A 27,894-nucleotide genomic window follows, 5' to 3' on the forward strand; every position below is an offset into this window, starting at 1 on the left:
TGTATCTGATATCGTAAAATAGTATAAATTACCCGAAGCGAATGGTTGTATCAACGGACCTCTTCTGACGTCCGTGTTGTATTTATCCATTGATGTATCTATTTTTATTTAGTCAATGTATGTATCCCAATTTTAGGTAATGTTTTGAGTACAGAGAAACCGCTTGGTAAGTAGGTACCCGTTACTCAGTTCTGGTCAGTTAACATAGCTGGAGTCATTGTTTCGATTCGATGATTTGTGGTACTAGTTTCTACCGCTGTAAAAAGAGATATAAAATTTAAAAAATATTAATTACAAATTAAATGGCACTATATCGGAATGGCATTGGAGAAATTGCATTAGAACCTTAACTAACTAACCATCACGCCGTTTCCCGCAGGGGTAGGCAGAGAGGACGGACCGCCAAACAACTCGGTCTTGGCACACACTTCTTGCCTCATTCACATTCATACATCGTCTCATACATACTCTTCTATTATTCTTGACATGGCCCGTCTCAAGTATCCTATTCACTTGGTCGTGCCATGTCTTCCTCGGGCGTCCCCGACTTCTGCTACCATTCACATTTGCATCGTATATTCTCCTTACACTCCTTTCTTCGCTCATTCGCTCTTAATGCCCAAACCATCTCAGCGTCCCTTTCTTGATCTTACTCATTACACTTACATCAGCCTTGCACTCTTTGCGGATCTACACATTACTCACAGGATCCTAAATGGTTTTACGACACATACGCCTCAGGGATCTCATTTCTACAGCATTCAGTCTACTTTCATTCTTTCTCTGCCAGTTCCATGCCTCACTTCCGTACATCAGGGCACTTCCGTAACAGCACTCCATTGTCGACTGCTGGCTTCGCTTCTTTGGACATTTTTTTTGTTAGCGCCAACTGCGTTCAGTCCTCCAATAATGGAGTTACCTGCATTTACCCTTATTTCAATATCTCTGTCAGCCTTCCCATCTCTCTAGACTAGAACATACTTCCTAAACGTACAAACTCATCCACCTGTTCCAAGTATTCCTCATTCACAACTATATTGCACACTGTTTTCGTTTTCTCTCTTTCAAACACCATTACTTAAGACTTACTTACATTTATCATTAGAAGCTTATGAAATTAATTATTATGTCCTAGCTGCTTGCACATGGTACTATCTCCACGTATAGGTATGTTGACACCTCGTATCTCAGAAAAGGGTAAAGTGAATTTAGAACCCTGTCAAATTGAATTGCCGATTATATAGATGTGTTATAAGAATGTGGTTAGTCCATATCACAATACAGTCTACACTCGAGTGGTACCTACGTAATTTCCAATGTCATACATAATACTCGGTTTGAGTGATGTAAGCTTTGTCGGAAATACCAGAATACTGAGTAGCTGGAAGATGATTCAACCAAAGTCAATACAAGTCATTCCCCATAGCCCAGTGATTCTCAAAGGTGGCGATAGCGCCCCCTGTAGGCGTTGGTGAGATCCAGGGGGGGCAGTGGTGGCCGCGAGGGCCAATGGTGGGCGGTGAAAGGCTCCTAGGTGAATGACTGGAATTTAAAAAAAACAGTTTTCCCCAAATGCAATCATATAAGTCTTACGTATATCATTGCAGGAATCTTGCATATGAACCGATTAGATATTATTCGTGTATCAACATTGGTTGGATAATATCACAGACATAGGAATTAATAGACGAGAAGATAATGGCGAGGGGTAAAATCAACTGTTGAAGAACGAAGGGAGTAAGGCTGACTGTGATTCGTCAATAAATCAATCTGACAGTAAATAGGCATCTCGCATTATAATATCACCATTTACTTCTTAAAAGTAAAATCTGCTTTTGAATGAATAGACATTTTTACATGGGAGCGCAAATTACTCGCCACGTTATGAACAAATTTGCGAAGTCCAAATTCGGCAAATAAATTCGGTTCTATTTTCAGAGTCGAATATTTCGTTTAAGTATTTAGTTAAGACACTTTTATAAATGTTCATAATTTACTTCCCAGCAACCAACCAGCTTTGTGTTTCGCGTCCAGACGTTTCTCGATGTGATAGTATATGTTTCTAAAACTGATCCATATTATACGATGTGAATATGCTTAAAATAAAGTAAAATAATGCTTATATATGGAATGTAATACGACAATTGGGTTTATTCTCTTTTTCACATCTATTTTTACAAGTTTTCATAGTACAAGTCAACATTTTGCCATGTTATTTCGTAAAATGAACCGATGATGCCTCGACCATAGTTCGCACAAGAATGATGACGTCACGTTTTCAAATTTCACTTGAGGCCATACGCGAGCACAGCCGGCTCCAATGGAACCGGTATGGGGAGTGGGGATAATACGCTTTTAATCACTTAGGGCAGGTCTACTAATATTCATATGTCTATGGATAATATATATTTTTAAATCTATAAAATATTGTTTAAAAGACGATTAATTAATTTGACGGACTGTCGAGGGTTAAGAAGGTTGCGGGTTCAAATCCCGGCACACGTAAGTAAATTTTATTTGATGAGAATGTGTATATTTGTGGCACGATCCGTAGTGGAAGATACTCTCAGTATCGCCCTGGTGTAAAACCACCATTCAGAATTGAAACGTTGCTTTAGATGGCGATAGCCGTGTTTAGTGACCAAATCTGAATAGCCAGGTACTGTCCCACCTTCCTCTTCCTCATCTCTTCACTACCATTAGCCCTACACCATTCCCCTATTGGGGATGCCAGTCTCACTGGCTTCTGACGATTGGGAGTTGGGAGCAGTAGGAACTTTGGAGCGGTGTTCAAAAAAATTAAATAAAATACATATGGAAAAAAAAGTATTTTATTTAGAAATACAGCACTTCCGAGATGCAAATAATCCCAGAATATTGAAAACTCACCCACTGATGAATGTGGCTCGTGCCATCATAGAATGATTAATCTAGTAGAGAAGTAGAGGATCGAACTCGCAAAGCCCGTGTTAAAAAAAGCATTAATATTTTAACTATCATGTTATTATCGGGTTGGTCATGATATTGCAATAGGTTTAGTGACCTTCCTCTTGCAAACATGTAACTTCAACTTTTTTCAAAGCCTATGCTGTTTTACTTTTTTATTTGCGAGGGGGGCGTTGAAGAAAAATATGCTTGAAAAATAGGCGGTGAGCCAGATAAGGTTGAGAACCTCTGCTCTGGTCATTTTCAATTGACGTTTTCCGCTTTCTTCCATGAGTATTTCTCAAAATAAATGTACGTAACGAAAATGTAGTTACGAAATAGTGTTACGAAATAGTCATAAGACGTAACTAAATAGTAAACATAAGGCTTGTTTACACAATGGCAAATTTTATTTTACTTTTTTTATTATTTATTCAATTTAATTAGTTGTCGTCTTTTTTAAATGTAAGTAATTATCCTTTACTTTTTATTTATTGTACATACTACAAACATACATAAACTCACGACCCAAATATTTGTATTTTGTTAAACCAAAGGGGTTTAAAAAAAAACAAGGGAGTATAAATAAATGTTTTTAATCAAATCATCAGCTCCCAAATTGAAGTACCTAACACAATATACAACAAATCTTAAGAAATTAAAGAACAGGCACTGTTTAAACTATTAAAAATTTAATAACATACAATTATTTAGTTTGAATCACTATCCATTAGCGTTTTATAAATTTCTTCCTCATCTTTATAATAATTGAAATCTTTCCGAGACAAATTTGGTCAGTTTTTCAGTCTTTGGTTTATCACTCTGCTTTGGCGCATGAATATAGTCATTTAGTGATAGAGATTTAGAGATAAGGCCCTTACAAACCACTTTCTTTTTTGTATGTATATTTTCCAGTTTTTCGTTTTTAAGATAGTCACTCCACATGGTTTATCTTTGATTTTGTTAGAATCTTCATTTTCACTATTCATATTTTCAATATCAGCGTTATTTTCTATGGCATTATTATTTACTATTATAACATCTTCGATTTATTATATAATCCAGTTTCAATGGGAATAGCATCATTATTAGTCTTAGTTTGTTTATGCAATAATATTTTCAGAATATTCACTTGCCTTTTCATCCGATTACAGCACTGTCTTAAATTCTTATTTCGACTTTTTAATCGAGTATTTTCTTCAGTCAGCTTTTGTAGTCTTTCCTTTAGGATTTTTTTTATTATTTTTTCTACGTTCAAATGTATTATTGTCTTGTGTCGTAGGATTAGCCTTTTTCTTTCTTTCAGCTCTTTTATCATTGGCTTGTCTCCACTTTGCCCGTAGCTCTTCTTTTTCTTCTTCTGTAAGAATTTCTTTTTTTATTTTTGATATTTTCTATAACTTTTGTTAAATGTTTAATTCGGATTTCCTCATATTTATTTGTATTTTCCTTTTTCAGTCTTTCTCTGTAAGCGTTTTGCCTTTTGGCATTGGTTTTTGGGGGCATTCCTAAAAAAAATTATGCTGTAGTTATGGTTTTATCAGAGTAAATAAAAATAAACTTATATTTAAATAAGCTTTTATAAAAAACTTAAGGCACTTATAAATATTGTATAGATCGCCTGTAGAACGGATAGTGTGTATGAGTGCCTCAAGCTTATTTAAAATAAAACCAGTATTGGACGGCTCAGCTTGATCTTCAAGTACTTGTCATTATGTATAATGCCATATAATCGCGATGATAAAACATACAAGTCCGACGACACCTGTTCTGCCATTGACCATCAGGAATTTCCAGCATCCTATGTATTACAACCTACCTACTTTCCAGCGCCATCAACAGATCTGCTCTATGGTATAATAAATTTTATTTTTTTCCTATTATATCTAAATACATATGTATATTTGTGCATTGTGCATAATATATTACATTATTACTAAACTTACATAAGACTTTCATAAAAATGCTAGACACACTTACAATATACTTACTTTTCTTAATCACGTTGTAACTGTGTACACTCAGCTTTACATTGAACTTTTTCGTTACGTTACGAAATTCATAACAAACGTTACGAAATTGTAATAAGAATTTATGTTATAAAAAGTCAATGGTTTGATAAAATTTAAAAGTGTTAATATGTAAGCTTAGCAATGTTCGTACCGCACATGTTACAAAAAGATAAGTAGAAAAAGACTTACCGTTTTGTGAAAAAAGGCTAAAATATTTTCTGTTACGAAATAGTGGTCCCACTAAAGAAACACGTTATTACTGATTTTAACAATTAATGTTATGGCGGAGAAGTCAGACCAACAATTAATCAGAAAGAGGCTAGTGTTTCCCATGTTAAATTTTACAAATGGGTTAAAAAATTACGGTGGAAGTACTAATAAAACGTAACTAAAGAGTAGTTACTAAAAAGTAAATGGTGATGTCTCACTTTGTTTTTTGTGCATAAATTATTAATTTATTATGAAACCCCATAGAAAATTACCCTTTTACAGAAACTACATTTAATCAAGACCCTAAAACATACAAAAAATCACATATTATAACGTTATTATCGCATTTTATGAAGTATAAACAAATGAGGTGGGTAGGGTGGCAATTTTATTTTGTATGGAAGGTAAAAATCGATATTTTTTAAAAAATTAAAATATTTGTGAATTAATACGATTGTAATGTTTATTTTTCGATATTTTAAAGCCTAATATTTATTCTACAAAATGGTGCATATTTTTTTTGTATGATTAATTAAAAACATGTGAAATTTTTGAACTGTTTGTAGGCACACTTTATTTTTCCAAAATGTACACTTTTTTTGAGAAATACTCCCATATGTTTTAATAAAATTGAAGACAATTTTGAAGATTCACACTCCAGTAGGTAGTAAAATATATTCAATTAAATGTATAGGCTGGTGGCTGAAAACACAAGCAACATGATCTGATACTAACAATAGTGGCTGACAACACAAGCAATATGATCTTATACTAACAATAGTGGCTGAAAACACAAGCAACATGATCTGATGGTAACAATAGTGGCTGACAACATAAGCAACATGATCTGATACGAACAATAGTGGCTGACAACACAAAAAATATGATCTGATACTAACAATAGTGGCTGGCAACACAAGAAACATAATCTGATAGGTACTAACAATAGTGGCTGACAACACAATCAATATGATCTGATACTAACAATAGTTGGCTGACAATACAAACAACATGATCTGATACTAACAATAGTGACTGACAACACAAGCAACAAGATCTGATACTAACAATAGTGGCTGAGTTGACGTCGCGTTTGGGTCCCATCCAGATGTAGTGTGTTCAATTCCTCGGCTGGCTAAGTCCTCCATCACAACAAAAGCAACATTTTCCGCTTACTGTGGTGGTAGTAGGAGATTTTCAAATATTGTCAGTTTATTCGTATCCCGGGAACGTTTGTCTTTCTTTAAAAAAAACTATCAAATAATTATTTTAGTAAATTTAAAATTTACGAATTTCATTTCCGAATCGTCGGGCAATGCAGAAGTAAACTTGATTAAATCGTGGACACATATTTTTTCATTTCAATAACAGGTTTGGTTAAGTTAGCCTCGAAAATTCGTCAAATTGATAGCTCCGTCGCCTACTTTAAAATATGTACAGGAAGGTAGGTACCGATTGACACACATAATATCTACAGTCGGTGCAGTTTTTGTTATTCCAAAGAAATCAATGGTTTTCACAAACAGTTCACAAGTTCGTTGGTTCCTCCTTGTGGTTAAGTACGTCAACCTGCAGGTCTCTCAACTCTCTTGTCTCTTGACCTCTTGACCGATAAAGGCTCTGGTAAATGAACGAGTTTTTACGGCAATTTCTTAACGGCAAGGTATTGTCGTCTTGCCGCCATTTGCGCATTAAATTCTTGTTAACCTGTTGCACATGTCTGGCCGGTGAATTCGCTCGACTACCGATATTACGACAATATTGTCGGACCAAATCTATATCCTTCGCGCTACGCTATATAATGTGTCTGTGTTCGCCACCTTATTTATAAATACAACGCAATTAGTATAATAATTTACCGAATTTGCTACCAAGTTTTATAAGTTTAGTGGAGTTATGGCAGGAGATCGTTTTTAGTGTATGAATTTGTTATACGTTACGGCAATATTGACGGTCAATGCCTTGCACGGCATGACTATTGACGGGCAAAACAATTGTTCGGCAATAGGCAATTTGTCTTGCTAGTTACTAGCATCTTAGGATAATATTGACGATTGACGTTTTCTTTCTCTTAAGTTACATAGCTGTTATATTCTCTATGGTAACATTTTTAAACCTTGAAATTATAAAGAAAATACTTGCCATGTGATTTTTAACTAGTTTTTAATATTGCAGTAAGATATCCTTTAATTTGAAAACATTGCTTTATTACTCTTAAGAACTATTATTATTGATCCTACTCAATTTCTCGTTCATTTGCCGAACTATTGTCATTATTTGTAGTCAAGAACGGTTTTATTGGTGTCAAGAACGATTCTGTTTAACTTTGACAGTAAAACAATAAATTTCAATGTCATTCGTTGCGCAAAAAATAACCTGCTACTTAACGAACACAAATAGGTAAGCTAAATTAATTTTAATGGGCAATTTTGACCATAAGGTTTCAGCACATCAAAGATAGGTACAAAATTCAATTAATTTAAAACTGGAACAATGGATGACTTATCTTTTGAAGCGTTTACAAAAAAATGTCTATTCATCACCCCATCATAATTTCATTTATAATAATATAGTGCCGTGATTGAAATGATATTATCATAATCTTACCTCAAAATAATATCATATCTTCTTTTCTTCTTGTTTGCTCTTCTATACTCTGTTTTGCCGCCGATTATCTCTGTCAAAACAATTCATTTGCTTTCGTCCAGTAGCTACCTAAGTAATCTACTCAAATATATTCAAATATTTCAAGAAATTACCATCTCTAAACTGGATTACCCATCTCTTCGGTGCAATGAACGGCCATCTTGAATTCGGCCATCGGCCACTGTTTACTATATTTATTTCATTAACCTAAAAAGCCCTGGACAGAGAGTTAGTGCAATTTTTAGGGTGAGGGAAAATTGTCTGGCAGCCATCTTGTATGACAAACTTTTGAAATGATTTGTATGCAAAGAGGTATATAATGAACTATTTTAATGTTATTTTTGTGTTGTATTTGCATTACAATTATAACGGTTAATGCATTTGTAGGGTATTTGATGAAAGGGAAAATGGGATAGATATGTCATTAAGTTAGTTTTTTGCATTTTTCATACATCTTCCCACGCACCCCGCGGCTTCAAATTTGTCTCGAATAATTCCATCCAGGGCTTATTAGGTCCATGGTTTAAAGCTCAGGAACACAAAAGAACAAATACTAACCCCCCTTTAACCGTATTTAAAATATTCTCAGTGCTGTAAAATCAAAAGTAATATTCAAAACATAGGAGAAAATTTTCAAATAATATGTAGCTATGCCGAAAAAAATGCTTGAGAAATTTGTACTCTTTAATGCACAAAGGTTAGGTTAGGTAGAAAAAAATTGTTGACTTTTTAGGTAGGTACTATTTATTTACATCAGTATAAAATTACAAAACAAAACACTTCAAAATAATCTATGGTCTAAAATAGTTCAGCCCTCCGAGATGTCCTAGATCCCTTGCATGTTGTTTCTCTAGCCTCTCGTCAGCTTCCCCGTCGATTCCTAGTCCCAGTCTCTCGATCAGCTTCTCCCCTTTTTTCCCATTGGTTTCCTCCCACAGTTTTCTTCTTTTGAGGGAAATGTCGGGATCGAAGGGCCACGCAGCTTCGGCATGAATCACTGGGTAACCCAACAAGTTGCTGTGAAGGAATTCTCGAATTGCGCCCAATTGACAGTCGATGTTGGAGGCCATAGATAATAGCAAGATTGCAGCAAACTGAAATAGAAGAAAAATTCTCTAATGAAGCCCAACGTCACGCACGTTTCAATTGGTATAAATATCAGCCATGTAAAATGTATTGATAATTGAAACAATGGAAGCCGTCAATGATAGAAGTGTTGTGGCCATAGGATGAGAAGACCACGTCGTTGTCGGTGCAGACCATTGAATAGAGAGATTGGATATACCTAGTTATTGGTCCAGACACTCGCCCTATAGGCCTCTCCATTTACACAAGAAGTCAGAAGAAACTATTCAAGCTTTCGGAGACGACCGTACTTGGTGCTACAGGATGTTGGTGCGACATACTGACTCTAACCAAGTTATTGCAAGTAGATGTACCTGCTTGACCATAGCAAACCCATTGCCACCCCCTCGTGGCCCAGATGCCATCTACAATGCTGTACTATAAAAGATTCTTCCCTTACATCATATCTAATGTGCTGGCAGGATTAGATAACGAGGGAAAGGGCTGCGTGTACTATCGGCCATTTCGAGCTATTTAGCTTCAAGGCTGGTGGCTCTGCTGGAGCTCTGCTGCAACCGGTTTCGGATAGCCAAATTTATTTCAAGAACCTTCCCAGCGTAACGCCTGAACCAATCGAATCACTGCTCCCAAAATGCGTAACATACGCGAGAATATCACCACACGAGCGGTTCTGCCGGAAACCGTATCGACGGTCTTTAATAATTTTATTCTTCTCGAGGTATGTGAGCAGTTTGTCATTGATGACACGTTCCCTCGTTCGCTATGGGGCGGTAGTTGGCCGGTTGACCCTTATTTTTTTCCATCCAGAGGGTAGGTACAGAATACGGTTGGAGAGGTCAAAGGGTCTCCTTCTGTCCTGGACAAACCTCGCCCCCCATGAACCCAGGCACCCCCGCTGTATCACCAAACGAGGCGAATCACTTGGGGTGATCTTTGACAGAGGCTTAGAGTAATGTATATTATTACTCTAAGGACAGAGGTTTTGATTATCCGATCAATGGTTTCCGGGGAGGCAGTACCCATACTGGCCACCCATTTTGGTTGTGATACATGTCGCTAAGGTTTTATCAAGGATTTTAGTACAAATTAATAGGTTGGAGTCTTGCGAAACTTTTCAAGTGTATTTTTCTATTCTAACATTAATTTTATAATGTAAAGTCGGCAAAGTAATATTGATATTTCGTAAGATTATAATATAACCTACACAAAATAATTTTGTCAATACTTCTTTTGTGCATGAAGCTTACCTTTAAAAAATGCAAAAAGTTGAATATTATTTATTGTGCTTATAAACCGAGACGACCTTTATACTTTGCTGAAAAGAATTCGGCATTGATTCCGTGTAACAAGTTATGTAAGAGAAATCGTATATTGCGTGAAGTTTATAACAATAAAACTCGTATTACCAAATAATAGCTATTGAGCATCAATATGCAAAATGGTTATTGCAGTACAATAAGCGTTGAATATAATTTTATAAGTGCAGGTATAATAAGTTTTTTGCTCAATTTAGCCATTGTGTTCCTTGATTGTGTGATTTTTTGTTGTTGTTATAATATTGTCATCAGAATGACGTTTGCAATGTTTATACAGAAGTTGTGAAAAAATGGTTTATACCTAAAAATCGTAAATTTAATTGCGTTATCGATTGCGCACAATAAATATTCAAAAAATCACTAGAAACGTGAATTTCTAAAGGTTATGTAGAAATATTTCGTTATCATGTTGATTTTTTTGTGCATCAGCATAACAAATAGTTTGCTTTCGTTTTATCACACTGAGAAAAATTAGTACCTATAGCTAATTTATTTAGAATCTCTTCAAATCATTGGTACCGTAGAAATGAGATCCCTGAGGCGTATGTGTGGTAAAACCATGCATGATCGTGTGAGAAATGTGGAGATCCGCAAAGAGTGCAAAGCTGATGTAAGCGTAATGAGTAAGATCAAGAAAGGGACGCTTATATGATTTGGGAAAGTAGAGCGAATGAGCGAAGAAAGGAGGGTAAGTAGAATATATGATGCAAATGTGAATGGTAGCAGAAGTCGGGGACGTCCGAGGAAGACATGGCACGATCAAGTGAATCAGATACTTGAGTCGGGCCATGTCAAGAGTCAGAATAATAGAAGAGTATGTATGGTACGATGTATGAATGTGAATGAGGCAAGGAGTGTGTGGTGTGACCGAGTTGCTTTACGGTCCGTCCTCTCTGCCTACCCCTGCGGGAAACGGCGCGATGGTTAGTTAGTAAGCTAGTTTTAGGTTAAAAACGGGATTGCAGTCCGTTTCCTGATATCGATGATATCGGAACACGTGTTCATGCACCTGATAATATAACGACGAAATGCGAAAATATTAGGATTTGTATGAACACGTGTTCCGACATTGTGATAATATATTCGTATTTTGGTAAAAGTTTAACAGGAAACCTATTAGTTCATTCGTTAAGAGCCTGCAATCCCATTGTTAACCGGATTCTCGATAATTTGAAGAGATTCTTAATAATAAATTAGCGAAACTCATTTTTTTCTGTGTATTATCGTGGAATTGTTTAAAATACCTACCTTACTAGAACAGAAATTGACAATAGTCAAAATGTATGTCTAAAATGTAAAAAATAACCGTTTGTTAAAAGAGGATTTAAAGCGCAATTTTATTGGAATTCAATTTATGCTTTTAATGAATAAATTCCTAGACCTCGTAGTCATATTGTGTTTCTTATATCTGCTTATATCTATGCGAAACATAGACTAAAGATGGCCGCCGATTTTGTTTCCATAAATACCTACATAATTATTTCTTACGTGGAGGATGTTTATTTATTTATTCAATTTATTATCACGTTTGGATTTAAAATCACGTGTCTCTTTTTCGTACTAATTTCAATGAAATTTTGTGAATGTCTATGGTTGGTTCCAACTTGAAATATAGGATAGTTTTTGATCCAAATAAAAAATCTCAACCTAATTTTTTTCTTCATATTTCCCATCCAAAAATACATTCAACCATAAATTTTAACTTCTCTACATAAAAAGCGGTCTGTGGCAGGACAACGTCTTATATTATAAAATGAATTCCAAATGGTTGAGTTAAATTCTAACTGTTTTCTAATCTTAATATACAAAAATTCAGCCTCCTTATGTTAGTGCACGCAAAACTTGAAAAGTAGTCTACTGATATCGCTGAAATTTTCAAAGTTTGTTGTTATTAGTACCAGGAGTGTTTAGAGATGTATGGTAGAATAAGTCGTGGGGGCGTGGAATACTAACGCAATATCTTTGCATCGTAATGAGATAAAGAGTTGAATTAAATTCGATGTAATGTAGTTTTTAAGGCGATGCACTACGTCGTGTAATATTTTAAATTGAGCCGCTATCAATAATAACCCTTACGTAGATGGCGATAAGGTTTAAATTCCCGCTTAACACCATCCGCCTGTTTTGATTTATGCAAGAAAAAAACATCGCCAAAAAGTGCCTTTTATTTTATTTTGTGGATGTTTAGGCATAAATATTTAATTTTTTTTCGATCATTTTATAAATAACTTAATTTGCCACATTATAAAATAAAATCATAACCGAAAATGGGTTCGTAAGGAGGAAATTTTGAACTTTAAAGCAGTTTTCATAGGCCTTATACATTATTTTTTTTCTGGGCTTATAAAAAGACTTATCTAAAAAATACTCGATAATTTCAAAGACCAAGATGTATTCTACTCGCAGTATTTAATTAAAGCGTCTGAAACATTTCTAGGTGACCAAATTTTCAAATCAAAAACACATGATTTTTCATTACTACGTATGGCATCGCCTTGACAGTAACATTGTGGTATACAGTTGTGAATGGTGGAAAAAGTAGGAGGCACCCGAGAAAGACATTAGCAATAGTATGTTTGTAAATTATAAAAGCTACATTATTGGTTTACGACGAATCTTCCATGCGACTTTTTCCTATTACAAAATAGCTAGGCACTAAATATTCATATACCTTCAACATTTCGTCAATTTTAAAATTTAACATTTTACTACGCTTTATGTACAAATATTCAAATGATTGTTTGAAACGAAATAAATATCCAAAATATATTTTTTAAATTTTTATAAGTATTAAAACTTCCAATTGTGGTGACTTTCTCAACTACCACACTAGGCTCATGTCCGTATCATGGCAGTCGCACATGATGAATGTAAGAATAATAATAATAAAAAATTACGGTAAAGGAAATTGTTATGGTAAAACAAAAACTAAAAAACTTCTTAGTTTTTCTTAGTGCTCCAACTCTTCGTCTGCTTGAAATTCCACCATAGTGGGTAGCTGAAGTCAAAAACTATAGTGTCAAAATGACAACAGTATGCAGTGAAAAAAAAACGCAATACTATATAAACATCTATTTTAAAATGTCCTAAAACCAAAAAAAAATGGTACAGGTTTGAACTTTCCTACAACTCTACCAATCTCGCCAAATGGCGATCGAAACGACATTTATTTCGTATATTAACTGATATAATGTCATCCGTTTTCAGAGAAATGTGTATATATCTTCGTGTGTAAGGTGATTGCAACCGAAATATAGAATATAATGCATTGTCATCGACAGTGACAATGTCGGGAAGTGATTTAAATTCCGCTTCTAAGATTTGCATTAATTCATTACCGAAAACAAAATTTGAACTTAAAAAATAGATGTATTTAAAAATTCTATCGTTCAGTGTGAATAAGAGTTGAGCGAATCTCACGCTACAAGTAAATATTATCTTACTAATTTCTCGACGCTGAATATTTTGCTTCCTCGTGAGCAGGGTATATGACATAATGCTAATATAAATAATTATTTCTTTTACACCTAATGCTGCGAATTCATTTGCGACTCGAAGCGCGAGCCAAACCACGAATTATGGGAATGGAACGAAGCAACCGTAAACGGCGCGAGATACCACTTGCGGTTGCTTCGTTCCTTTCCCAATTCGTGGTTTTGCTCGTCAGTTCAGCTCGTGTGTGTATACGTAGTCTAACTCAACACCGCACGAAGAACATCAGATTTGTGACACTGTAAACGTATCGTTATATGTAGCGAAGTTGAAAAACTATAAAATTTCATGCTTTTACCCAATCTAACCTAACTAAAGTAGCTGAAGATCCGATTTTTTTTATAAGAAATTTGTTTTTACGTAAACTTCTTTTTACGGAAACTTCTTTTTACGGAAACTCCTTTTTACGCAAACTCGGTTTTACGGAAACTGTGCTACCAATGCTAACAAAGGGTTGAAAAATAATATTGCATGACAAGAGCGTGAAATCATTCTTCAACACGTAGGTAAACAATAACCATAATGATTATAAGAGTCAAACACGCAACCAGTATATTAAAAACAATAACTCGAAGAATAACCTAAACAAAATGTTTACTATTCAAAGCCAAAGCAAAATGATATCGGAAATACTTCACTTTCTTTTTTGTTTACTTTCACGATACGCTTCTATGTTAGTTATGAAAAATCAATTGCCTTGAATGCACCTTTTCAGTCAAAAACAATTATTTAGAATTTAATCACCGTTTCAACAGTCTTATATTTAATTACACATTGAAAGAGGGTTAATTATTTTATTTTTAAGTACTCACAATATTTCGCAGCGCAAACATTTTGGGATTCAATCAATTTCAAACAATACACAATGATGTCCCGCAGTACTGTCGCATGACGGGAGTATACACGAAGACCTAACTTTCCCACCAATACTTTGTTGAATACGACAATTTTTTCACGACTGCATTGAAGTCAAAGCCAAATTACGTAACAATTGCACGAATACGGTTCAGAAGTGGTATGCGTGAACGTACGATTTCGACAGCAGCTCCGTCAATGTTGAAGAAACTGGTTTTATTATTTGAATTTAAAAAGTTTTTTCTTGGGGGCGACTACTGCCATCTGTGAAATGACAAAATATTAAAAACAGATACACCATCTATGATTGAGGTTCAAAGCTTACATACCATATTACATTAGAAAAAAGTTTTCCATACAGGTAGGAACCTACCTAGATATGTATATTATTTTATACATATATATTGATGTTAGCACTAAGCTTTGTTGATTGATTAAATTATTAATTTAAAATATTATTGGTTAAATGGTTGTACTTAGAACATAAAATATTATGAAATGATTAAACATTTTCCTTTGGGAAGTATGTTTACGAGACATGGGAAGGCTGATAAAGATATTGAAAGAGGTATAAATGCAGGTAACTCCATTAATATAGGACTGAACGCAGTTGGCGCTTAGAATTTTTTTCCAAAGAAGCGAAGCTAGCAGTCCACAATGGATTGCTGGTAACTACCCTGATGCAGTGAGCCATGGAACTCGCAGAGGAAGGATGAAAGTATGCTGAATGCTGTAGAAATGAGATCGCCGAGGCGTATGTGTGTTAAAACCATGTACAATCGTGGAAAGAATGTGAATATGTGGAGTTCCGCAAAGAATGCAAGGCTTTTAAGAAAGGGGCGCTCAGATGGTTTGAGCATGTATAGCAAATGAAAGAAGAAAAGAGTGTAAGGAGAATATATGACGCAAATGTGAATGGTAGCAGAATTAGGGACGCTCGAAGAAGACACAGCACGATGGAGTGAACCAGACACTTGAGTCGGGCCATGTCAAGAGGCTGTACGAGACAATGTATGATTGTGAATGAGGCAAGGGTTTGTGCCAAGACCGAGTTGTTCGGCGTTCCATCCTCTCTGCCTGCCTCTGCGGAGAAAACGTCTGTAACCAAGTGGTTCTTCCGACGACCCCATACATTTTTCTGTCTTATGTGCTTTTAAACTATAGAAATCCCAATTAATCAAACAATTATTAATGGTAACTTATGTATTTGCGCAGGAATACGAAAAATACTAAAATGATATGTCAAGTATTTAAACTAATATAAGGAGGATAGTAATTTTGTGTACAACCTACTCCCCCACTTGGCTGCGAAATAGTTATTATCGACCAATAATGATCGGTTGGTATTTACACTGTGGTATGTATTACTTTATAATATTCTTAATTTTTAATACTTACATTATCCAATAAACTTTTAAAAATGCTGTATATAAGATCTTATGTGATATTCAGCTTTCAGGATGAAATTTAAGTGTGCAAATATCTATTGAAATAAAAATATGAAGTAAATTTTATCAGGTATTTATTAAAATTAAAATTAAAACACACAAATAATAATTTAACTTTACGAAATACGAGAACTATTTGCAAAAATAATAAATTATTGTTTCATAGATATAATACCTACATAATTACACATAAACCTTACATAACATGATGTGATGTGATTTATAATAATGAGATAAATAATACCATTTGGTATAACAGCTCTCCTGCTATTCTGATGATGAATGAATCTGATTGAAGCGAGGGGAGTGTATCAAGACAGAGTTGTGTGACCTTCAATCCTGCTTTAAAAAGGCATGAAGGTTACGTAGTTAGTTAGATATAAATATTAATTACGAGACAGCGTTGAATCTTTTTAATTCTGACATTGGATAGCCCGCTCCAATTGCATAGATTAGATTTTCCCCTCTGAAGCCATACGTCTGTTGAAAGGCAGTTTTGAGTCTGTCTGATTGGTATGGATCGAAGGGCATGCTCTTTGACTCTGTGTATTTAGGATCTCCAACCAGCAAGTTCCTGCTCCTCCGTAAGTGTTTCCCAATGTTTAAGAAGTCAAGTTGCTGGAGAGATATGTGCGCCAATGTACAGTGGAGAACGAATAGAAATGAGAAAATCTGAAACAGGTAGGTAATTGATTAATGTTTAGTATTTTATCAATATGAATAATTTACCAAGCTAATATATCAGATTTTATCTTAAACGACGTTGCTCGGGGACTTTAAAATGGTTTGGGGGTAAAGTTTTGAGGTTCTGCATCCTAATGTACCCGAAAAGTGGGTGTAATGTTTTTTGAAAATAATATTATTGTATTTGTTTCACTTGAACGTGCCAAGAATTCCTCGGGTGTCCTCGACATCTTCAATCATTCACTTCCAATTATACATCTTCCTTACACCTCTTTCTTCATTTATAACTTACGTCCATAGACATATGAATATTAGTAGACCTGCCCTAAGTGATTAAAATCGTATTATCCCCACTCCCCATACCGGTTCCATTGGAGCCGGCTGGGCTCGCGTATGGCCTCAAGTGAAATTTGAAAACGTGACGTCATCATTCTTGTGCGAACTATGGTCGAGGCATCATCGGTTCATTTTACGAAATAACACGGCAAAATGTTGACTTGTGATATGAAAACTTGTAAAAATAGACGTGAAAAAGAGAATAAACCCAATTGTCGTATTACATTCCATAAGTAAGCATTATTTTACTTTATTTTAAGCTTATTCACACCGTATTATATGGATCAGTTTTAGAAACATATACTATCACATCACAATGTAGCGATTCTCAAGTGTGCTCATCGTTGTTTACTGGGGTAAGTAAATTATGAAACATTTGTAAAAGTGTCTTAACTAAATACTCTGAAACTAACTACGACTCTGCAAACAGAAGAAATTTACTTTGCCGAATTTGGACTTCGCAAATTAGTTCATAACGTGGCGAGTAATTTGCGCTCCCATGTAAAAATGTCTATTCATTCAAAAGCAGATTTTACTTTTAAGAACTAAATGGTGATATTATAATGCGAGATGCCTATATACTGTCAGATTGATTTATTGACGAATCACAGTCAGCTTAACCCCCTTCGTTCTTCAACAGTTGATTTTATCCCTCGCCATTATCTTCTCGTCTATTAATTCCTATGTCTGTGCTTACGTCTCATTGTACCACAAATAATTATTTGATTCATTCTTCCTCGGGCATTCCCCACTTTTTCTATCAATCAATTCATGTAATATACAATCAACAGTTACTTTTAAAAATACTACAATATGTGGACTTTAATTCGACGTCGTATTTCATTCCAGTGGGGAGATAACATTCATTTTTATATATGAATATGGATTATTGTGGTATATCTACAAACCGAATAACTAGTTAATGACATAATGTTATTTATACGGGAGAATAGTACTGTTAATAATCTGTTCTGTAAACAACTTCTTCAGAAATATTGTTTTTTTTTTTTTTGCAAAATTGAGTATTATGAAGTTGACATAATACAACCTCCTCTCATTTTTTTAAATTTTACCAGTTCCTTTCTTAGTTAAAAATGTAATCCAGAAGAGTAAAATAAAAACACCTAATTATAGTCAACTGATATTAACCCATTTACTATCTTAGAAGGCCTTCCATCAAGGCAGCCATAATTTATGTCTCCTGACCAATTGTTTATTATTAATAAAGTAATAGAATGCATTGTCATTCTAAGACCAATATATATTTTTTTAAATTTAAATAAATACCAAAACAAAAATTTATGCCATTTATACTACATAAAAAAATTCATGACGAAATTTAATTCAGTTTCAATCAAAAATGATTTAAGAATTTCACGGCCAAAAGTAAACGAAGCCAGAGCTAAACGAAGAAAACCAATTTAAAAATTATATGTTAATGTTAGCTCAGAGGGTTGGAGCTGGCAACACGGTATCACATCCTCATACATAAGCTCACATTTCACCACAACCTCAATAACACATCTGCCCTGATGATGGACACTGCAATGCTGTCCGAAACGTTGGCTAAAGAAGGAGTTAGCGCAACACGGCATAACACCCCAAAAACAAATAACCAGTTTCAATCAAAACAACTTTGGATGAGGTGTGTTAAGCATAAGTGAGTCATTTTTGTTATTTGTTTTTGGGGTGTTATGCCGTGTTGCGCTAACTCCTTCTTTAGCCAACGTTTCGGACAATGTTACAATGTCCATCATCAGGGCAGATGTGTGATGCCTGATAATGGAAACTGTAACGTTGGCTAAAGAAGAAGTTAGCGCAACGCGGCGTAACACCCCAAAAACGAATAACAAAAATACTTTTGGCCGTGAAAATCTTAAATCATATAAGTGAGTCATTTTAAGATTCGACAATTACATTTATAATTCATTTTAAGATTAGAAAATTTCATTTATAATTTATTTTTATAAGTTATTCGTAGAAAATTATGGAATAAATTCGGTTTATGGGAGTCACTCGAATAACCGAAATTGAACTCGATTTAGACTAATTTAGGGCTGGGGAATCCGAATCTGTAAGAATTAGGTGGGGGTCGGCACTATTAACTGAGTTATAGGGTTTTGAAATTTCGTACGCGGTACATAGAAACCATGTTTTTATTATCAACTATGACTTAAGAAAATCAAATTAAAGACTTTTTAATACTTTGACATTTCTGAAGTGCCAACCAAAGTGTTGCCATATAATAATAATATCAATGCTAGGAAAATTCAGAAAATTAAATATCATTTGCCAGATTTGTAGTTTATTATTTAAAATCTTGTAAATATTAAATTTATATATATTTATAATCTAACCTAACTGTGATTTTCTATAACAAAAAAATGACCCTTTAATAACGCCCACTCGCGGCCCCTTTAGAGTTACATCCCAGTTTTCAAATAATTTGTGGGCTACGCTAGGTTTGTATAGACTGGTTTGTGATTTAATTCTAATACCTTTTTTCCATGTTATTTCCTGTTACAAAAAATTGCCCCTTTAATAACGCCTGCTCGCGTCCCCTTTAGAGTTATATCCCAGTTTTCAAATAGTTTGTGGGCTACGCTAGGTTTGTATAGACTGGTTTGTGATTTAATTCTAATACCTTTTTTCCATGTTATTTCCTGTTACAAACAATTGCCCCTTTAATAACGCCTGCTCGCGTCCCCTTTAGAGTTACATCCCAGTTTTCAAATAGTTTGTGGGCTACGCTCGGTTTGTATAGACTGGTTTGTGATTTAATTCTAATACCTTTTTCCCATGTTCTTCTGCCTACTCTAACCCAAACTAAAAACCTTACCTATTTTGTAAAAAAAATATTATTAGTATATGGCAACACTTGGTTTGCACTTCTGAAATGTCAAAGTATTAAAAAGTCTTTAATTTGATTTTCTTAAGTCATAGTTGATAATAAAAACATGGTTTCTATGTACCGCGTACGAAATTTCAAAACCCTATAACTCAGTTAATAGTGCCGACCCCCACCTAATTCTTACAGATTCGGATTCCCCAGCCCTAAATTAGTCTAAATCAAGTTCAATTTCGGTTATTCGAGTGACTCCCATAAACCGAATTTTACCCAAAATTATAATTATTTATTATTGTCTACAGGCAAATCATTTTAATGTAATCATGTTTGAATGTACGTATGTATTTATGTACACAGATAGTGATTCAAACTAAATTGAAACTAGTTTGGAGCGCCCATCCGCAGTCCTCTCTTACCCCGCAGTAATCCTACGAAACAGTACACTACTACATAGGCAAGAATCTTTTTGAAATGATTTTACTGTACTTAATTCATTAAACACAATAATAAAGTATATTTCTTCTCCCAGTTAGGAGTAGCTGATAAATATATTTTAAAAAAATTGAAAGAAAAATTTTCATAATCGATCGATAATTTATTGGCAGTTGAGAAAATATTTATAAAAAGATTAAACATTTCGAAAAGTGTAGTTTTTTAAAAATATAATATCAACCCTATAGCAAAAATAACAAGCTGCCACTGCTCAAAAAATGTAGGTTTATGCTAGTTTAGAAGAAATAAATAAAAAATTAAATAATTAACTCACAATGACAAACACCTTCATTTTGAAAATATTAATTGATCACTTGTCAAACTACCGGTGAATACTGAGCCGCAAACCGTCATATTAGATAACATTACAAAAGTGAAACTGTTTTCACTATCCAATACTGTTGAGGGCTGTTTAGTATGCAGTGCACTTGTGTCCTGTTTTGTAACACCTTTAACAATGTAGGTCTTGCACAATTACGTAATTAGATATTACATTTGTCCATGATTTGTAGCTTGACCTGTGACAATCTATTAGCTGCACAAAAATTCTTATTACTCAATAATGTGTACATGCATTTTAGCATGAATACTTTATGTTTACAAAATTTAAGGTTTTATTTTTATTCATACTAGTAGTTCTGTGAACAGTAGCCCTCGCGTCCAAAAAATTATGTTTCTAATGTTCTTTTATTTAATAAGTCAAAAACAAAATTTCTTCTGAATTCGTAAGATTTGTAAGTAGGTACTTAAACTCTAGGAGTATGGCCACATCGCGTGTCTGTAAAAAAAAATATCCGTAAAGGAGTATGGACGTACACTATAATACGGTGGTGTTTGTAGAATTACTCCTAAATAATAATTGTAATTTTTTATTATCATTAATATCCAATTAATTCAGTTATTTTGATATTATATATGTATTTTTTTAACAGAGTTTGATTTTTCATAATATGAATACAATTAAAAATTGAAAATTTTAACTTAAAAATCTCTCTTTTGAACACTTTCTTCTCTCAAAAACTTACTCCCTTAGAAGTTGAATACCTACCTTTGAGTTCCCATATCCTCCATTAATCAAACATCCCTATGACTACAAATCATAGAGGATACACCATCACATCGATCATGCAGTAATATAGTGGCCAATATAGTGTTAAACATGCCTCGGACACGTTCAATCAGAAGGTTCATCTTATATGGTGATCGACGAAACAGCAGCAAGCTCTAACGGAAACATCATGCCCATAAAAGAATGATTAACTACAGACGAAGGGGAACGACGAAACAGGAGAGGATACGGGAACGGCAAGACGGGCACTTGAGTAAGGAGAACTCCTCACTTCAGCGCGTAGAGCCGTGGACTTCAGGTGGGAGAGCAGACGAGCCGCCATCCGCTGTGTGGGTGGTTGAAACCCACTAGGTCAAATCCAGATTTACTCTGGAGGGTTGAACGACGCGATAGACAAGAGAGAAGTAACCCAAACGTCCAACAGCAGTGCACGCTTTTAAATATATGGTACCTCTAACAAACTTGAAACAGAGCCAATAACTTCCAGCGTACAATTGTTCCATTCAATAGTTTTAAGATAATTTAGTAATATTATGCATAAACCCTGTTGCCAAATAAATGGTATATCAGTTTAACTGTAAAATGTGTTTTCGATTTGATTGTTCCTTCAGAGGTGGCCTAAACCCCCGATACCTGTGTTAGTTGTCAATAAACCAGTAAGTGATATCTTTTTTTAACAACCTACTTAATTAATTACAAACCATATTATATTTTATAAAAAAATTATTTCAAATACAGAATTATACAATTTGTCCGAAGAAACGTCGTCATCTCAATGACAATTTTTTTTTAACTTTCTTCAGGCAGGTAAATAACGTAACATTGAAAAAATGTGAATAAGTCCAAACAAACACAATAAATGGTTGAGTTAAAAGGACTTTGCTACACTCAGTCTATTATAATTATTTTTTTGAAGGAGATAATACTAACAAATCTACACAAAAGATGAAACAGAACAAGACACAGAAAATAAAAAGATAACGGTTACAATTATTATTATTATTAGATCTGGCATGATCAAGTGAATCAGATACTTGAGTTGGGCCATGTCAAGAGAGAGAATAACAGAAGACAGATGAGACAGTGAATAAATGTGAATGAAGCTAGGAATGGCGGTCTATCGACTCTACTCTGCTTACCCCTGTGAAAAAAAAATTCTCAGGGCCTACGTCATCTTTGGGTATGCTGTGAGAAGGGTTTTTTTTGTGAAAAGGAAGGGGTCAGAGGCCAGAGGTTGTGAGTATGAAGGAAGTGTGAAGATAGAAATGGGGAAAAGATATGTTGGAAAGTATCCGACTATTCAAATAAAGTCATCAAAAATGACTAAAGCCATTTCAAGCAATGTTTAGATTCTGGTGTTCAAATTTGGTCACTAAATATAGCTAATTATATAGTCATAATTATTAAAAATATGATATTGCAGTGTATTTATTTGCTCATACATAATAATAATTCATCTATGTGCAACAGTTAGGCATGCTAAATTTATTTTCAACAATATTATGATGGAGAAACATATGTTTCAATAAAGTTTGATTACATACAATAATAGTTTGTGTAATGACATGAAAACCAACACATTATATTAAAGTGCCAGTCAAATATCTGAGTGAAATGCAATTATTATAAATACAAGCGTAGAAAATTGGAACTAAAATATTGTGACGTCATATGTTTGACTAACTATATCCACCAATGAAAAACTCTGAAAATTCATGAAATAAAATTTCAAAGTTTTTCATTAGTGTATTGTATAATAAGTAGGCTCCGAATGAGAATTTTACTGTCTATATATTGGTATATCTATGGTTTTTTAGGTCCAATTTGTTTCATACAAAAAGCCCGAAGATTTCGATCTAGAGAGTTGTTTATTTATATCTGAATTCTTGATTCTTGACAAATCTGTTCTAATTTTGAAATAATAGAATATTATACTATAGGTAGGTACTTTATCACTTTTTTGAATTCCCAACACAACTGATTCTAATTTTGAAAACGACGCTTTATTCAAAGCAAATTTGGGTTCATTAATTCAGATTTCACGGGGATACACAAACAACCTAAATTATTATATTAAATTGATAAATATGAAATTTCCTAAATATTACACAAAACAAAAGTTACAAAAATATTTACAAATTTTGATTAGAATTTTACAACCCCTCAGGCCTCTGGCATATATTTATTAAAGACGCTGTCAGAAGGTCTGAGATTTCGCTTTGAAATAAAATACAAATAAATGGAATAATTCTAAACATATTCGTTGACTGAAAACTGTTTTTGAAAGGTGATGAAATAAGCTTTTCAAAATTATTATCAGAAATAAACACAATTTTCGAAATATTCAAATTTTGAACAATGTTTACATAAACATAAAAAAAGTTTTAAAAATGGCTCACATCTTTGTCTAAACACTGAAATAAAATTACAGATTATGAAAAAAAAACACATTTCATTAGACAAAGATATTGGAATACAAAATTTGTAACAAATAATTATAAGCAATAATTAGTCGCTTGAAATATTCATACAAATTGAAAATATTTCCCGAGTAAAAATAAATGCCGCCGACGGGAACCCGCACCTTCTGATGTCCTGTCAGGTGCTCTGAGACCACTGAGCTACGTCGGCTTATTTCCAACACGCCAAATAATTCAATATATACAACTACTTCAATCAACAATTACTGCTTACTATATTTTTCCACCTGTAAACAACCAATTTTATTTTGTAGGAAAGGCTTTGTTAGTGCTAAATTTTCCACTAGATGGTATTGACACATATTATATCTACATTTGTTGGTGAAATATTTTGAATTGTCAAATATTATTATTTATTTTTTTTAGTGATAAACTAATGTTTATAATACAAAGTTTTTTATGCATAGCACAAAGGATAACAAATTATTATAAGAAATAATTAGACGCTTAAAATATTCATACAAATTGAAAATATCTCCCGCGTAAAAATAAATCTTTTGTGCTACGCATAAAAAACCTTGTCTTAAAAACATTACTTTATCATTAAAAAAAAAATAATATAAAATTTGTATTCGATTATCCTTGGACAAATTTATTACAAACGTTACTGTCACCTCTATTAATATTATAGATAATATTTCTCACTATGACAGTAAGGGATACAACAATTTCTATGAGACCACATGAGGTGTTCCGAAAAGCGAACAAATTGCCTTGAGGGGTTAATAGAACGGTTCAATTTTATGGAAAAGTTGCATTTTGGAATTAGAGATTATTGCTTTATTGAGCAAATTTTACATAGGCCTTACAACACGTAAAGCATCTATTTTTGAGTTTTTATTAATTTGATCCAAAGCAAGGCACTTATAGCATTAAATGCTGAAAGAATAATTTCAAATCATTGATTAAATAATTTACAAAATATACTTGTTTCAAATACTTAAAAGTTCGAAATTGGAGAAACAAATTGTAATTGACCAAGATATATCTAAAAAACGTAATTTATTGCAGATAAATGTACGTAAATTAGAAATATTGTTAAATTATTTCTGTAATTATTTCACCACCTCTCAATAAGCTGTCAAAAGCACTATCCACAGGATATTGTATTATTGAATTACAATTTATTTATTTATGAAGGACGAGTGTACTATTCGGTACTCAAAACCCATGAATAGTGGCTTTATTTGTACCAGGTAAGTAAGCCGAGTTTCCTACCTCCCGTGAGTATTTATTTATTTATTATAATGGATAGTTATCGAGAGGATGGTGAAATGCTCCCTAAATCTATGAAAGACTTCATTTTATAATATTTTACGTATGTTCCAGAAACGCGGGAGTTTTTAAAAATGTATTGCTACCTGGCATTCTCCAATATTTTGAATGAAAAATATAAAACAAATGTATGGGATCCTTACTTTTCAACAGTCAAATGGATATTTCCAAGCTTCATAGCTTGTGATGGAAATAATGTTGTGTGCCGAAAATAATTGCATTTACCTACAAACTCGTTTAAGAGTTATCGTAGCTTCAAACTAACAGATTTCTGCTTTACAGCAAAGATTACAATTGTCTGTGTCTATAACTAGCAGTGTTGAAAATCAACTATCTAAATGAATTTTTACTAATTTTAGAGAATCTTCAAATACTAAAAAACATTTTTAAAGTATTTAACATAGTTTTTAGCCAAATTGTGCTAAAAATAAACTGACATCATTATCTGAAGATTTTCTGTGTGATTGAAATTAACTTATTACACTAGAGAACACATTGGTGTTATTCTCGTTTTTTAATGCAATTTGAATGTGACCTTTTTTATGTAAACGGGTCTTTGTAAATTCATTACTAATTTCATGGTTAATTTTGTAAACTGTAAAGATATCATAACAGTGGCCAACACCAACTGTAACATTTAAGGAAAACTAATAAATCCTGGTTTAACCTAAGATAATGGTACAAAAATGTCCACGATGGTGTACAACCTTCGATAAGAGAGGCATAACAAATAGGAAGAAGAGAGAACAATCTTTTGCAAGTAATGTCAGGGTTTTTCACAGAAATCCAAATGGAACATTGTCAACAACCGATCAGCAGCACCATCTTGAATTTTTATTTATTTGAAAGGTCCCTCTCAAACGCCAATTCCATGTTCCTTTCAGTTTTAAAGAGTTTGTGATCTACCAAAAAGCTTAACTGTCATCTTGCAGTGCTCCTCAGCTGGTCAATATTTAACGGAAAATCAAAATGGACCTAGAATCGGCGTTAAACGTGGACCTTTCAAATGAAAAAAAAAATTTCAAAACGTCGCTGATTTGACGACAATGTTATATTTGATTTCTGCAAAATACTCCAACCCAAGACTAGAATACGTTCAGCTTTTAATGTTTTGTTCAGTTAGTAATAATTTATTGTATGCAGTTGACGATTTTCTCTTTTGCAAAATGGGGAATAAAACAGGATTGAAAACATATGGTAACATTTACTTAAAATGTGATTTATTATCATACATAAATTATATATTACATTGAAATGAAAATAATAATAGATCATACATTTTAGTGTTGAATTTTTCAGAAATATTGATGGGAGGTACAGAAACGGAACTTAAAAATTAAAATAAATTGATTATTCTAACATACTTGAAGGTTTTCAAAAGATACCAAGCCATTATTGATACATAGATTATAAACTAGATGAATTATGTAATAATTAACCCAATTATATGACAGTAAGTGGTTAACCCAATTATGACAATAACGGCCGTTGTTCCCAACATTTCGAACGATCAATCTCAGGGTCCGATCAGCCAAGTGATTTATTCAGTAACGTTCGATTCGCCTGTTTCCAAACATCTTTACTGTTGATTATCAGTGGCCATGCCCACTTTCATAGACAATAAAATGACATCAAAGTTAAAACTTTCAATGCTAAATTAACATTGGCGAAATTAATTATTGTATTTATTATTAATGCATATATTTTTTTAAGTACTGTAATATGTAAACCGATATTTAATATTTAAGCGTATGAAATATGTTAAAAATAAAGTATTAGCTTGACTTTAATGCCACCGTGCCTTGGCCTCGCAAATATGTTTCACTCTGTTGACACTTTTTATAAGTAGCCATTTACTGAGGCAAGCTTAATCCAGTAGTTTGGCTTCCTTAAATTGGTTGATCACTCAGTTGTCACTTTTCCGTTGGAAAGAGCATAGTTGTGGGTTTGAGCAGTGTTGAGCCAAAATTTCGGCTAAGCAGTTGATCAGTAGGATTGGGAAGAACGGCCGTAAGTGGTTAACCCAATTATATGAGAATAATTAGTTCAATATCATTTTATATCTACCGTGGATCACTTACAGAGATTTGTTCAACTTTACACTTTTTTGTAGGTAAGACTGGAAATTTAACTGGACTTTAAAATATTTATGTGCCAAGATTTATAATAGACCTTTTCATAAGGATAACTTGTTATGAAAGGGGAGTAGTTTGATAACTGCTGTGACCATCGAACTCGATCTATCTGACTGCTAATTAAGGGTCCTACCTAATGGGCTAGGACCACCATTTGTAAAAAAATATGCTATGTAAAAGGTCAGCAGAGCAGGCTAGCCACGGAACAGTACAATAAATAAGTTCATAATTTTAATACACAGTCCAGGCTTGGCAGATATAAAATGAATGTTACAGAATGTTTTCGCAAAAAGTGCTACCTCTTTAAAACAATTTTATTTTAGAAATGATTAATTTATGTCTCATTGGGTTGGCAGTAGTGTGCTTAAACTTCAGACATAAAGCAAGTAACAAGCAAACAAACTAAGTTTGCGCCAGCAAAACTATCTTCATTCACTGAAACTTATTTTTTAAAAATTGTTACATCAATTTGCTTATTGCTTTGTTGGTTCTTTACAAAGAAAATGAGCAGAATTTGAAGTGCTCTTTTATCTTCACACAAATATGTTATTTACATAAGTTTTTATTATTTTAATCTCTGAAGAG

General features: G+C 33.6%; 1 protein-coding gene across 1 annotated transcript; it reads right to left on the reverse strand.

The window, feature by feature from the left end:
* Positions 1-8,531: 8,531 nt before the first annotated feature.
* On the reverse strand, positions 8,532-14,729 carry LOC149412165 (uncharacterized). Its single transcript, XM_089646464.1, has 2 exons — positions 14,500-14,729; positions 8,532-8,887 (listed from the first exon to the last, which is right to left on the reverse strand). The coding sequence occupies exons 1-2, from the start codon at positions 14,518-14,520 to the stop codon at positions 8,585-8,587; spliced, it is 324 nt and encodes a 107-aa protein (XP_089502590.1). The 5' UTR covers positions 14,521-14,729; the 3' UTR covers positions 8,532-8,584.
* Between the last annotated feature and the right edge of the window lie 13,165 nt (positions 14,730-27,894).

Source organism: Hesperophylax consimilis, chromosome 24 (assembly GCF_061612785.1).
Source record: "Hesperophylax consimilis isolate HC1 chromosome 24, BYU_Hcon_1.0, whole genome shotgun sequence".
NCBI classification, from domain to species: domain Eukaryota; kingdom Metazoa; phylum Arthropoda; class Insecta; order Trichoptera; family Limnephilidae; genus Hesperophylax; species Hesperophylax consimilis.

Bases quoted from the DNA above. Each gene is read 5' to 3' on its own strand.
- LOC149412165 (XM_089646464.1), bottom strand. From the start codon at position 14,520: ATGTTTGCGCTGCGAAATATT. The intron at 8,888-14,499 runs GTGAGTACTTAA...CTTCTATTTCAG, and splicing joins TGTTTGCGCTGCGAAATATT to TTTGCTGCAATCTTGCTATT.